Here is a 14,197-nt window from a genome sequence, read left to right on the forward strand (position 1 = left end):
TTCTGAGGAAAACAGGTGCTGTGCCAACCTGTGGACTGGTTTATAGGACTTTCAACAGGAAATATTATCAGGGTTTTCTTATGAAACACTCTGACAGCGTGACCAAAGAACAGATAGAAGAAACACAAAATAAACATTTTGATTTAGTTTTCTTTACAAATGTTACAAAAGCCAAAGGCTGAGTGATATCAAATGGGTTTCTGGGAAGGTGATTATTCAGCAAAAATGTAGCCAAATTCTCTGATATTATTAGTGACTTCTTGTGCACAAAATTGGCTCATGGACCTGAGGGGGCTGAAACTCATGCAGTCTTGAAGATTAAAGTGCTGATCATCTGTGATAGATTTTTGAACAAAAAATGTGGGCCTGAACTGCACCAGCCAGTTTCCTGCTTTACTGAAGTTTGACCAGGTGTTGAGCAATATCTCAAAGTATTTCATCAGAAACATCGGTTGACAGAACGACCAACGCCTTATCAAAACCTACAAATGTTAAAGTTCCTGCAGGGAAATAACTGTTGAAGCCCTGAAGGGTCATGAGTCACACAGATTATTTCTCTGTTAATGAGTTACATTTTATTTGATTTTCTCGAAATCACAACTTACTTGTATCAGTATCACAGGTGAACAATCACCATTTATCTGAAATTTTGTGTTTACAGTTTCTTCCAATTGCTAAAACACAATTTTCCAAACTAGGCTGGTTTCATCAAAATGCTCAACACAATTGACAAATCACACTCACAAACTGCAAAATACCTCATATATCCTGCAAAATGAAGCACTGCAACCAGAATGATGTGTAACATTATCAAAATCAAACTTTTGCACCAGATGGCACACACTTCATTCATGTTACAGATTCTTGTCTAATGAACTGCACACTGTTGGGCATAATGAAAAGCACTCCTATCTTTAGTATGCTTTGCCATAATACTAACATAGTTCAAATTTTAGAGAATTCTTCAGATTGTTCACATGCACAGCAATATTTTCAGATACACACACATGCTGTTGAAACATTTCTCTTTTTATTTTTCATCAAACAAGCCAGTGCAACATGCACAGCAGATATATTTACATTGGCGTGAACAAAAATATGCTCACAAACACACACACACACACACACACACACACACACACACACACACACACAGCGTGGAGGCACCGCTGGGATGAGAGAGAGCCCAAAAACTGCAGGAACCTAAAGGTGGAAGAGGATGTAACAGCAATAAAGTATCACTACGATGTATAAAGTTTAGAAAATGAATGTATTTAGTCTCTGAAAACATCATCAGCCACACAACATGTATTCTGTTGACAGAATAAAGTCCTGGTGAAGAGCGATGGCGACGGCATTAATGGTGCAGAGAAGCGTTCACTTTTATGATTTCATCAGACCGGCCGAACCGTCTACAAGCTGTCAGCACAACAGCACCAGGCACACAAACATCCACACATCATGTCATGTGTCAGTTTAATCTGCCCCCTTGTGGTAAAAACAATGCACATACAACCTCACATACAGCAACAAATCCAAAGTTGGTGATTCTGAATCTTGAAAAACACATTTTCTGATTAACTGAAGGATTCATTTATGGGTTTACAAGGTTCTCCTTCTTCTTGAGCAAAAGAAACAATTTTGAATGTAAATGTATCTTAAATACCCTGAGGAATATTTCATATGCTCTGTCAAGGTTTTCTTTATTATATAATATTTCCCAATTTGGGTTTACAAGTTCATTTTCTTGCAGCGTTCACTGTCTCCTCTGTCCTCGCTCTGCTATGATTGGACGTTGTGGTCTGTTTCTGTGCTTTATGTTTCAGAGGAGCTTGGTGAGGCTGGACGTGGCTTTGCTGCAGCACAGTGAGTATAATCAGCACCTGCTCTGATACCCAGACCTTCCCAGCAGATCTACGCTACTCACAAAAAGTCAGGGATATTTGGCTTTCGGGGGAAATTTCTGGATGAACCTAAAATCCACTATAACATTTACAGGTGAACTTAATGTTACCTTCTCTAAACTTCTGAGTGGTCCTGTCCAACAGTTCAGCGTTTCAGTACTTTCTGCACAACTCGCTGTTCTCTAACAAGGAGCTTAACGGCAAAATTCACAACAGGTGTTTGATCCATGAACCGACCAATACATTTCCTGGGTTAGAATTGGTATTTAAACAGTCCTCCTCATCACGCTGTTGACATTTTGACACCATGAGACCAAGATGACACCTAACAACTGATCAACAGTACTTCGCCATTGAGAGGCTTCAAAAAGGATGTTCTCAGACAGAAGTGGCCGCTGAGCTTAGAGTGTCACAGAGTGTCACCAGCAGGCTGCAACAGAGAGACTGGAAGAGTCACAGAAAGGCGTAGAAGTGGACGTCCATTGGCCACATCCCACCAGACGAGCCTTTGGTGGTGCTGGTGGTGTTACAGTGTGGGCAGGTGTGTCTAGTCGGTACAGAGCTGCCCTACACTTTGTGCAGTGACAAGCCCATACTACCTGAATAACATCATTAATCCAGTCATTGTGCCCCTGCATGAACAACACAGGCCTAATTTCATCTTCATGGACAACGATGCTTCAGCTCATTAGGGAACGGCTGTTGGAGACCAGTGTACCTCAGATGGAGTGACCGGCACTTTCAGACCTGAAGTCTATAGAAAACCTATAGGATCAGCTGAGTCGCCGTGTTGAGGCTCCTAACTTTGTGCCCCAGAGCCTCAGTGACCTTACTGAGACACTGACATGTGTTGTTGTGGTATCTCCACCACTGCTGTTGGCTTTCGTTTCAATAAATTGTTTGAGATGAGGAAGTCAACGTTGCATGCTTCGACTTAAATGAAACAGATTGCTCCTCAGTGTTGTCAGATGTTTATTGTTGCATCAGCAGCCGTCAGCAGCAGAACACAGACATGACTGAGGAGAGGCAGTCTCTCCTCACTTCTTACAGCACTTTGAGATAACACACATTAACTGTAGACAACAACAGGATGGACATGATTTCACTCAAGCTGTTATTCAGCCTTTCTTTACCTGGTCGTGACATTTTCCAGGTTGAAGACACATTGTTCTTCCTCCTTCGTACATCACAACATCTCAAACATCCTCCACCTGCACCTGCTCCTTAAACTCCTCCACACATATTTCCTCTTGTTGTACAGACACACAGGAAGAGGTCTGAACCCCCTCCAGGCTCAACCCCTTTATAATGAGTTTACTTGTATTTAGTTTCCCAACAACTTAAACATTGTAATATCACGGTGGATATATAAGACAGCAAGCAAAAGCTGAAGTATACTGGAAAGAACTCAGGAAGTTCCCTCACACCTGAGATCAATGATTTAATATTCAATATTTGAGTTTCATCTGGAAAATCTGATTTGATTAGACTCGACTTGAAACAGCCAATTAAATGCAGATCAGACGCAAGGGGACAAAATCATGGTAAGTCCCTGTGAGCCTCACTTAAAGTGTATATAAGCAGTGTAATATCGAAGCACAATATCAATTTCAGCAGCCATTTTAGTCTAAATGCACATTTGAATGGTAACAGATCAGGTTCATCATTGATCTCAGGTTGTTGGAATCATCTCGAGTCATCCATCCTCAAATTTAACTGAGCAGAAACCCACTGAAGGTGGTGGAGTCTCCACCTCCCCAGACATGATGATTTTCGGGGAGCTGCATGAAAACCTTATCGTTTTGATTCAGCTGCAGGACAGCTGCATTTCCTCCGTTATCAGCGGTGTCATATTTGGATCCATGATCACCTGACTGAACGATCATCTGGCAGTTCTTGACCAGTTGCAGCCCTGATGGAGTCTTTCCTCCAGCATGATAGAAGAAGCTGAAATAATAAACACCGTCAACAGGTGCAGTGAAGACACCTGTGAAAACAAGAGAGCATTCAACTGTAGGATACACTGTATATTCATCAGGTCAGTATGTCAAATATCTCAACAATACGGACAATAAACATTTAAAGGCTGACTATGATTGTGGTTGCTTGTGATGTCCTTACCTGTAGAGCAGTCGTAGCAGTTGCCGATGTTTGTAATCACTTTTTTGAAGGGCACATCGCAGACTTTTTCAAAGGGTCCATAGACCCCAACAGTATCTAACACTGCACAGAATGCCACTTTCCCTACATAAAACAAAACACCCTTGTTAGACTACTTTGTTGAAGCATTTCTTTTCTATTTATCTTGTGTATTTCATCTCAGAACACACATATATGAATAAGGATATGTTTCATCCTCATCAGTGACACAACCGGCACTGGAATCTATTTTTATTACCGTTATTATTTTACAAATGATCTCTTTGTCAAATCCAGTTTGTGCAAGTTGATCAACCTAAGAGATAAACTTGAAAGTTGCTCTTGAAAATACTTTTCAATAAAGTCTTTAAAGAAAAAGTTTGACTCTACCCGTCATCTCGGTTGGTTGATCACTCGTGTTGGGATGGCAGGCAGACTGTTCCTCTCTCGTTCTGCTCGTCTCTGGAGTTGTGACTCAGAGGATCTCCGTTGTTGCTTTTATGTTGTTCGATTGATGTTTTGTCACGCCTGTCTCTTATCCAATTAGCAATCTAGCTGATTAAGTTCCAGGAAATTTACAGCCTCCACGAACTTGTTATACTGGCATTCACAAGGAGTTAACAAAAACTGCAAACAGTGATGAGCAGGCCCTCGCACCATCGCACATCCAGGCATGCAAAGGACGTCAATGTCAACTTCCTGTATCCACTATGTGGTCTGAGAGCTGATTGATTATGAAGTCAATAGGTCAAAATATATGAAGACTAGAGTTCACCAAGAAAATGTTACGTATGTAAATGTTACGGGAGTCTGAAGGATTTTCCTAAAAAGTTCTGCATAGTCACAAAAATATCTCCTCTTAATAATGACTTATGACTCGTACACATAGTATTGATCTGTTAACATCAAACAGACATACAACCCTGATTCCAATTTCATGATTGTGAATGACGTTTTCTCTGATTAACCAAAGCATTAATTGTTCTTTTATGGGTTGACGAGATTCTCCTATTTCTTGAGTGAAATAAACAATTTAAAAACACTGTTGGATCATCATCTTCAGACAAGTGAAAACTGAGCTGTTTTTGACTGATGGCAGTAACTATGTTAATTAATGGTATTGATAATAATAAAAATAGCTTTAGTTGTGTAGCACTTTTTAACTCACACAGTTATAAAGTGCTTAAAATAAACAGTACAGTGCGCATTCATCCGTACAAACCTACAAACAAATGCAGACCGACAAGTCAAATGAGGCAAAGCTGAGAGAATTTAAGCCATGAGAATGGCACTTCTAGATGCTGGGTATGATTACGGCTATAAATAGATGCTTGTGGCCATACTTGAGAAAATGTCGGCTCAGAGTTTCAGGAGGTGTTGTTTCACAAGGTTTAATCAACATCAGTGTCTTAACAAAAGCTGCACACACACACACACACACACACACACACACACACACACACACACTTGTTTTAATTATAGATTATCTGGTGCTTTCAATGTGCATGTGGTGCACTGCCCTCGCAATTGAATTCCCCTTATTTTGTTTGTTAATTGACACTTAATTAACAACAGAAAATTGATTTTTGAACATTTTCTTGGGAAAATGTGGGCCTGCAGGGCGCCACCCAGTTTACTGGTTTACTGATGTTTGACCAGGTATTGAGCAATATCTCAAAGTATTCAGTTAGAAATGGGTTAGTTCCTACAGGGAAAAAACTACTGAAGCCCTGAACAGTCAGTTTTATCCTGATAATGAGTTACATTTTATTTGATTACTCGAGATCACAAGTTACTTGTATCAATATCACTGAGAAACAAATGTTTTCCTGAGATAACAAGATCATTTTTATCATGAGAACTGACGATTTCACAGACATCGCCGCTCTGTGTGGTGGGTGACACAAGGTCCTACTAGAATTCCAGCTTAGTCAGCAGCAGCTGCAACACATAACTTACCAGCTATCTACACAATCCAAGGAACACAAAGCAAGTCAGCAACTTGGTTAGTGTTACTGGAATCTCAGGTCAGGTTATTGGTGATTTGCTATAGATAATTTTGACGTTAGTTGACTCATGCTTCACACAAACTCAGGGTCTTTGCATGCAACCAACCATCTTCTCTAACTTGGCATCACATGACACACACACGCACACACACACACACTCCTTCAGCTTAGAGCATATCACACCCATAAGTGACATCACTGAGTACATGACGTGAGCACCACCGTTGTTTCTTTGTTCTCTCCTGTCAAAGAAGCAAGTGGTGATCCACCATCTTGGACCTGATTCCAACCCCAGATGAACAAAACCAATCAGAGCCAAGGGGAGGGTCTGAGAAGTGTCAATCGCGCTCCTGCATACGCTGCTGGTAGCCCCCCTCCCTCACGCAGTACATCCTCTGCAGTGCCCTGGACTATAGTCACTGCTGCAATGTTATTTCATGAATTCATTATAACCAAACTACTATAACCTTGACAACTCCTCCATCATCATGGTTAGCATAATAGATGGTCTCGATCCATGATAACAAGACTGCAATTAACCGAGTGCACTGTTTAATTACACCAAAATGCACATGAATTAATATCTTGCACGCGCAAGATAGTAAGACGCGCATGCGAGATTTTAAAAAAAAGCCCATCCATGTCACCTCCAGGGCTCCGTAGATAGAGAGGATGACACATGTTTCATTGGTAAGACACCTGTGCTGCTTCCTCTCAAACACAACATCAACTCAAAAATCTCCTGCACCCTCCCAACAGACCAAAGGGGGTTGACACAAGGAGGCATAGGGACACTGAGTGTAAGTATCATGTCCACCAATGGCTTTGAGACAGCCATGCAGACAATAGGAGCTGTAGAAGGCCACATGCAGAAATCTTGGCCCAAACTTATGACCAGCCAGCACCTGACAGTTTAGTACCTTCTATATCATGAAGAATGTGTTGAACTGAACCTGATACATCTCTAGCACTCAGTTAAGGTATGTTAAGCTGAAAGATTCCACTAGATGTCAGTGTGTCACTAAATAATACGCTGTTTCAGTCGGCCCCTTCACAGGAAGTCACTCCAGACGGGGACATGTTACGGTTTCAGAAGCAGTGGCGGTTCGACACTGAATTACTCCCCGGGCGAGACTCACACCGCCCCCCTACCCAAAAAAAAGGCCACTTTTTGCACAAACATGTAATTTTTATTAAAACACTATAAATGTTACTTTTAAAGTGCACAAACCTGTATAAATAATTTATTTAGCTTAAAATACTTAAGTAACAAGAGCAGAGAACTATAAAAATATTAAGTAAAAACACAAATTTGAAAATATTCACTATATAAAAGTGACAAACATATAGCTTACAAAATCTACAATCCAATCTACAATCAGATTGGAAAAGACTCCCCAATACTGCCAAATGACAATGAGGCAATTCTGCACAAAACAGTGCACGATAAAGTGGCAAATGTATAGCTTACGATCTAAAATAAAAATGTAAGAAGAGCAGAGAACAATAATACAAAATATTAAATAAAATCACACAAATTTGAAAATATTCACTATATCCATAAAAGTGGCAAATATATAGCTTACAATCAGATTGCAAAAGATTGCCTCCAACACTGCACAATGACAATGACACAATTCCCCACAAAGCAGTGTCAGTTAAAAAAATACACTATACACATAAAAGTGGCTAAGTAGCATACATTTATTGTGGTTAAACTTTTCTTTGTCACGACATGGAGTTGTAACGTTATCAAATGGCAAGTGTTCCGTCTTTGAAACTTTGTTAACGTTACATGAGAAAATTGCATTGGCTACAGGCCCAACGTTAACCGAAATGATCTAAATAAATAATTACTGTACTTTTAACAGTTTAGTTGCAAAGCATAATCGAATGGTGAAGTAACCTTAACGTTAGCCCTTGATACTGTTATCATACACAGGATATTGCATACCTTTATCCTTTGCTCGTTTCTCCTCTTCTTCTTTTCTTTTTTTTCTGAACTGGGCACCTGATGGCTTTGACCGCTTTCTGTCCATCTCTGTGTTTATTTGGCAGGGCAATCCACAAATTCCCATCCCCCAACAGTGGCACTCGCGACCAAAAGTCAAGACCAAACCAATTCACCTGGGTGACCTCTGAATCGCCTTGGCACCTATTTTTATTAGTAATTTCTCACGATTCTTAAAAGGTGCAGGATTCATGGCCTGCATTCATAATATTATGAATGAGATTTGCTTTGTTTGGAAGAAAGTCAAGGTGTGACGGGCAACTAATTACATTATAATATTGTACTATAAATGGACCCCCCCAGCCTCCCCCTTTACATTGCGTTTCATTTAAAAGACCCAGAGGTGAACTGTCCCCCCTGAACCCCTCCCCTTGGCCTTTCCCAGCATCTCTGTGCAGTGTGCATAATGCGTCAACTTCTAGGGGCGCCTGCAGCTGCAGGGGCGCTAATTTGCCAATTTCTCAAACAGGCGATATTGATAATGGAAAACCGTTTTGCGGCGCCTATAATTTTTTTTTTTTTTTAAGCGGTCGTGCCGCCCCATACGTTGTGGAAAAGAGATGCCGCTCTGGGCGGCTGCCCGGTTCGCCCATGCCCAAAACCGCCACTGACTGTACAGTAATGATAAAGTCTTCAGTTGGTTTGTGGCTACTTGGATTAAGCAGATCTTTGTCAAAATGCCCACAGATGAACACGAGCTTTTGATCAGACACTGTAAACATTTCCTCCATCCATTCTTTGAAATGTACAAGATCAGAACCCGGTGCTCTATAAATGCAGCGAACAATTACATTTTTCTTTTTTTCCTATGTATATTTCTACTGTTCAGCATTTTAATACCTTTCCAGCTGCAGTTGTCTCTCTTCCACCTTGAAATGAAAGTTTTTGTCCACATACACAGTCACACCTCCTCCAGTCTTGTTCTCCCTGTTTATGTAATTCATTTCATAACCATCTAATTCAAAATCTGCACCCTTCACAGTGTTGATGCAAGTTACTGATATTGCAAGTATGTTAGATGGTCGTGATGCAAATCGACGTAAATAATTCTAAATGTTGTGGAAATTTGCATACAGGCTTGTAGTGTTGAAATGACAGTTTCTTATCTGTCTTGATGGTGTTGTTGAACAGTTCATCTGGGTAACAGCAGTAATCGCCGTTGATGTGAAAGAAAAAGTTATTTTTCCGGGTCGATATTGTATTTCATGTTTAGTTTGATTAAAAAATTGATTGTGTTTTCTTTTGTCTCTTCAACTGATGTTTATAACCCTTTGTAAAGTTCATCTATATATTTTATCTGATGTTCATTATAAAGTTGCATCTGGTGTTAATAAACCCCTGTTTAATAAATGGTTTATGAAGCATTTCATTGCTTGTTAACAGCAAAAAAACTGAGCAAAAGTTAAGTGACTGTAGATTTAACATGTAATATTTATCATAAAGTGTTACCGATGTGAATGTGGGAATTTGCTACAAAATAAATGACTCTTGATAATAATTATTACAATTTAACAATGATACATACAAGCTAGCTGAAAAATAATTATAGTGTGATTTTTAACGTCTAAAAACATGAACTACTGTTTGTTCAGATGCTCAGTAGATGTTTATTGTTGCATTAGCAGCCGTCAGCAGCAGAACACAGACATGACTGAGGAGAGGCAGTCTCTCCTCACTTCTTACAGCACTTTGAGATAACACACATTAACTGTAGACAACAACAGGATGGACATGATTTCACTCAAGCTGTTATTCAGCCTTTCTTTACCTGGTCGTGACATTTTCCAGGTTGAAGACACATTGTTCTTCCTCCTTCGTACATCACAACATCTCAAACATCCTCCACCTGCACCTGCTCCTTAAACTCCTCCACACATATTTCCTCTTGTTGTACAGACACACAGGAAGAGGTCTGAACCCCCTCCAGACTCAACTCCTTTATAATGAGTTTACTTGTATTTAGTTTCCCAACAACTTAAACATTGTAATATCACGGTGGATATATAAGACAGCAAGCAAAAGCTGAAGTATACTGGAAAGAACTCAGGAGGTTCCCTCACACCTGAGATCAATAATTAAATATTTGATATTTGTGTTTTATCTGGTAGTGTCCAATATGAAAGTGTTGATCCTCTGTGGACCATCAGATTGTGATATTATATCACTTCCATGACATGAAACAGTAAATGGAACAGTTCAGACTCAGTGGAATAATCATATCTTCTGGTTGATCACAGTAATATGACAGCAACAGCCACCTGTTTTAATCTAAATGTACATTTGAATGGTATCTGAGTCAGTGCATCATTGATCTCAGGTTGCTGGAATCATCTTTCTGGAGTCATTGATTCTCTCTGATTCTAACTGAGCAGGAAACCACTGAAGGTGGTATGTTTACCTGCCCAGACATGAGAATTTGCAGACATGCGCACATAAACTTGGTTCCCTTGCTGCAGCTGCAGGACAACTGCATTTCCTCCATTATCAGCTGTGTCGGCGCCTGATTTGTGGTCAGATGTCAGGATGATCAACTCATTGTCCTTATAGAGCTTCAGGTGTGATGCATGTTGTCCTCCAGCATGATAGAAGAAGGTGAAATGATAAACACCTGTATGAGGTGCAGTGAAGACACCTGTGAAAACAACAGAATTCATCAGTTTCCTCATGGTAGAGGTGTGTAGCCAAAGATGGATACTTTCTGGACATGCATCTCAATTTTTACAGTAACATACAGTAACAGTAACAACTACATCTACTTCATGCTTCGGTGTCGAAAGCATGAAAAATAGTTGGTGGGACAACTGTAATGCAGCTTTGGAGTTTCTCCTCTCGAAAATCTTTTAGTAGAGTAGATGACATTTCCTTCATTTTGATGCCGTTTAACAGGTGGTTTGATTCTTTATCAGGCAATAGTAGCATCAGAAATATTATCAGTATTACAAGTGCCTCAGAAAACATGTTTGAAGATAATAAAACACTCAACATATGTAAATCGATTCAATGACTAATTTATTATGGGCATCTCAGCCATTATACCAGAATGGGTAAAATCTCACCCACTCCTCATTGTAAATATACACTAAAATATTACTGGTAACTTTTTTTTCCCCCATCAGTCTGGCATTGCACAGGTCATCAGTAAACTTAAACCTTGATAATCTGTTTCACTTTGAACAGGTACAGATAGTAACCAGATTACATATATTGATAAAGATGTACAGTTCCAGAATATTCATCAGGCCAGTTTGTAACATGTATCTAACAGTTACAGGTGATTTAGGCTGTGGTGTCCTTACCTGTAGAGCTGTCGTAGGCATCACCGATGTTTGTGAACACTTTGTTGTAAGCCAGAGTTTTGTCGGTGTTGAATGGTCCATATGCCCCACCTTTCTCTAATGAGGCACTGAATGCCACCTTGGTTTTGCCTGTGTGAAATAACATATTTCCATACTGTTGTTTTATTGAAGTATTTCTCTTGTAACACATGTTGAATTCCATCATGATACAAACATACGGAACAGGATTAAGGCCACTGTAAAAAAAAAAAAAAAAAGACTTTTTTTCACGAATCTGACTTTAATTCTGACTTTGAACTCAGAATTCTGAATTTAAAGACAGAATTGTGAGAATAGTCTTTTTTTGTTGTTGTTGTTTAAGTGACAATAATCCTGTTCCATACAGACATTACTTAAACAGCGACTTGGTGGTTGAAGGTCAGTACAGGTTGAAGTGTTGTCACTAACAAACTTTTGAACATTGTGGAGTGCAACAACACAGTGTTAGGAATCAATTTCTTGCTGATGGATGTTACTGTGTAGTATCTGTGTGTTTTCTACACATCTTGGGTTACTAATTGTTTCTCCTCATGTGAGTTAAGAATGCAAATAGAGTGGATTTACAGCTCCAGGGGTCAGAGCGGTAACTGTGTAAGTGCCAAAAGTTATCAGGCGGCAGACCATGGTAAAGCAGTAAACCTAAGATTGACCCCCACACCAGATGGTGGGAGATGCTCAAATGTTTGTGTTTGTGCCCGTAAAAGAGCAGGCAACCCACTTGGGTCATCTTGGGGACAAGACATGAAGTTGAATGCAGCCAAGCTAGATGAGTTACGAGGGAGACAGGTCAACTCCTCTTTTAGTCCACTGGATAATTTACCAAAGTGACCAATTAGGAGAAGTGGGTGTGTGTTGGAAAGGGACTCTAAAAACCCTCGCACAGGAAGAAAAGTGGGGTGGTGGCACTTTGGTAGAATTCCCAAGATCGAGATCGTAGGAGTTCTGATAGGGCAAGAGGGCAAACACGTTTGGCATTACTTTGCCCTAGATTGGAGAATATCAGAGGTGTGGCCACACTCTGTTCGGATGCCAGGCTCAAGTCTGTTTTAATAAAGACTGCTCTATCATTCCACCCAGCCTTGCCTCCGCAGAATTTTTTATCAACATACTACACGCCGACACCTCTGAAGAAGACAGCCCAGAAACCACAACTGCTCATCATTTCTGTTCTTTACTGGCCACTTGGAGGCCGAGCAGCTGCAAAATTATAAGATCGAGGTTCATCACATGAATATGAACATGTTTCAACCTTATCAGTATCAAAACCAGCACTGGAATTCACATTGATATTGATTACCATTAATGAATTCCTTAATGTCACTTTTTTGTTTTTCCTTTTAAATCCACAACATCTTCCTGCACAGGCACAGAAAACTAAAAGTTGTTCTTTGATAAATTATTAATTCAAATCTTGAAGAACAAAGTCTCATTTCACCTGTTTCACACATGGTGGATTTGCTGGTAGATTCTTTCTTCGCTCGTCTTCGTTCCGTCTCCAAAGCTGTGATCAACAGGATCGCTGCTGCTTTTATATTGTTCCATTGATGGGAGGTTGTTGTCACATGTCTCTCTTAACCAATGACAGAGAATCTTTTGTGGTGGGAAAACATCATCCTGGCTCTCAAGATGACGATGAGGAACTTCTCAGGAAAATGGGAGGCTGTGCCAACCTGTGTACTGATTTACAGAACTCTCATCAGGTGACCTCATCAAGTATTTCTGATGAAAAACTCTGACAATCTTATAAGTCTCTCTGTTATCTATTGTCAGCCACTTTGCAAACGACCTCCAACTCCTTCCATGTTGCCATGAGTGTATGGTGCTCCTGGCTATCCTCATGAAGCTTCAGCAAGTGGCTTGCATTGTTCCAGTCCTTTAGTCCTTCCTTATTAAATCTATATTCTTTTGGAGAAAACATTTAGCAGCAGAAGCAGTGCAAGCTATCATTTCTGTTTGAGTACATCAGCCAACTTCTTTTGATTTTTTCAGCATTGACTAAGACTCTTGTTTTTGGGAAATGTGTAACTGCTTTTTTATTTGAAATAGTCCTCTGTGAACTAACTCTCATCTCACTGTGTCAGTTAGAAGAGATGGCCAGTCAGCAGGTGCAGCCTTCAGTCCTGCTGCCGTGTCACTTGGCTGGTGGTGAAATATGTTAAAAGTGCATCTGCATTTTGTGCACACAATTGGCACATGAACCTGAGGGAGTAGAATCTAATGTAGTGTCCAAAATTAAAGTGTTGATCATCTGTGGACCATCAAATTTCATATTTATTGTCACTTTCCTGACATTAAGGTGCCTCGTCTCAGTGTCTGTCCACAGAGTGAAGACACTGAGACGAGGCAGTTTAGAACGTACAGAACAGCATAACATCCTTAAATCAACCCGTAAATCTGACCCGAGTCGTAGGAGTCTGAAGGATTTTCCTAAAAGACAATCAAACACAAATACAATCCTAATTCCAAATGTGGTGACATCTTTTCTGATTAACTGAAGGATTAAATGTTCTTTTATAGGTTGACAAGATTCTCCTACTTCTTGAACCAAATAAACAATTTAAAACACTGTTGGATTAGCTGGAAAAAGCATCATCACAAACATGACTGTTATTCTGTTGTTTTTGGCTGTTGGAAGTTGATTGACGTACTTTATGGGACATTTAGATGCTGGATGTGCTGATCACAATCAAAGACCTATTCCAGGGAAACTGTCAGCTCAGAGTTTCAGGTGGCGTGGTTTTACATAGTTTAAGATACGGAGTGCAATTAAAACAACAATGATTTAACAAAGGCTGAACA

General features: G+C 40.0%; 1 protein-coding gene and 1 long non-coding RNA gene across 2 annotated transcripts; one reads left to right on the forward strand and one right to left on the reverse strand.

Annotated features, from left to right (window-relative positions):
• The first annotated feature begins 1,825 nt into the window (after window positions 1-1,825).
• On the forward strand, window positions 1,826-2,819 carry LOC119027401. Its single transcript, XR_005077374.1, has 2 exons — window positions 1,826-2,445; window positions 2,554-2,819. It is a non-coding gene; the product is annotated as an uncharacterized LOC119027401 (long non-coding RNA).
• A 7,562-nt stretch (window positions 2,820-10,381) lies between these two features.
• Window positions 10,382-12,931, reverse strand: LOC119027399 (caprin-2-like). Its single transcript, XM_037112573.1, has 3 exons — window positions 12,834-12,931; window positions 11,360-11,488; window positions 10,382-10,695 (listed from the first exon to the last, which is right to left on the reverse strand). Exons 1-3 carry the CDS (start codon window positions 12,844-12,846, stop codon window positions 10,424-10,426), a joined length of 414 nt encoding a protein of 137 aa, XP_036968468.1. The 5' UTR covers window positions 12,847-12,931; the 3' UTR covers window positions 10,382-10,423.
• Window positions 12,932-14,197: the final 1,266 nt, after the last annotated feature.

This window comes from Acanthopagrus latus, chromosome 10 (assembly GCF_904848185.1).
Source record: "Acanthopagrus latus isolate v.2019 chromosome 10, fAcaLat1.1, whole genome shotgun sequence".
In the NCBI taxonomy this organism is placed as follows: Eukaryota; Metazoa; Chordata; class Actinopteri; order Spariformes; family Sparidae; genus Acanthopagrus; species Acanthopagrus latus.

Coding starts and splice junctions, on each gene's coding strand:
- LOC119027399 (XM_037112573.1), bottom strand. Junction 10,696..11,359: donor TGCCTACGACAGCTCTACAG/GTAAGGACACCA, acceptor TTGTTTTCACAG/GTGTCTTCACTGCACCTCAT.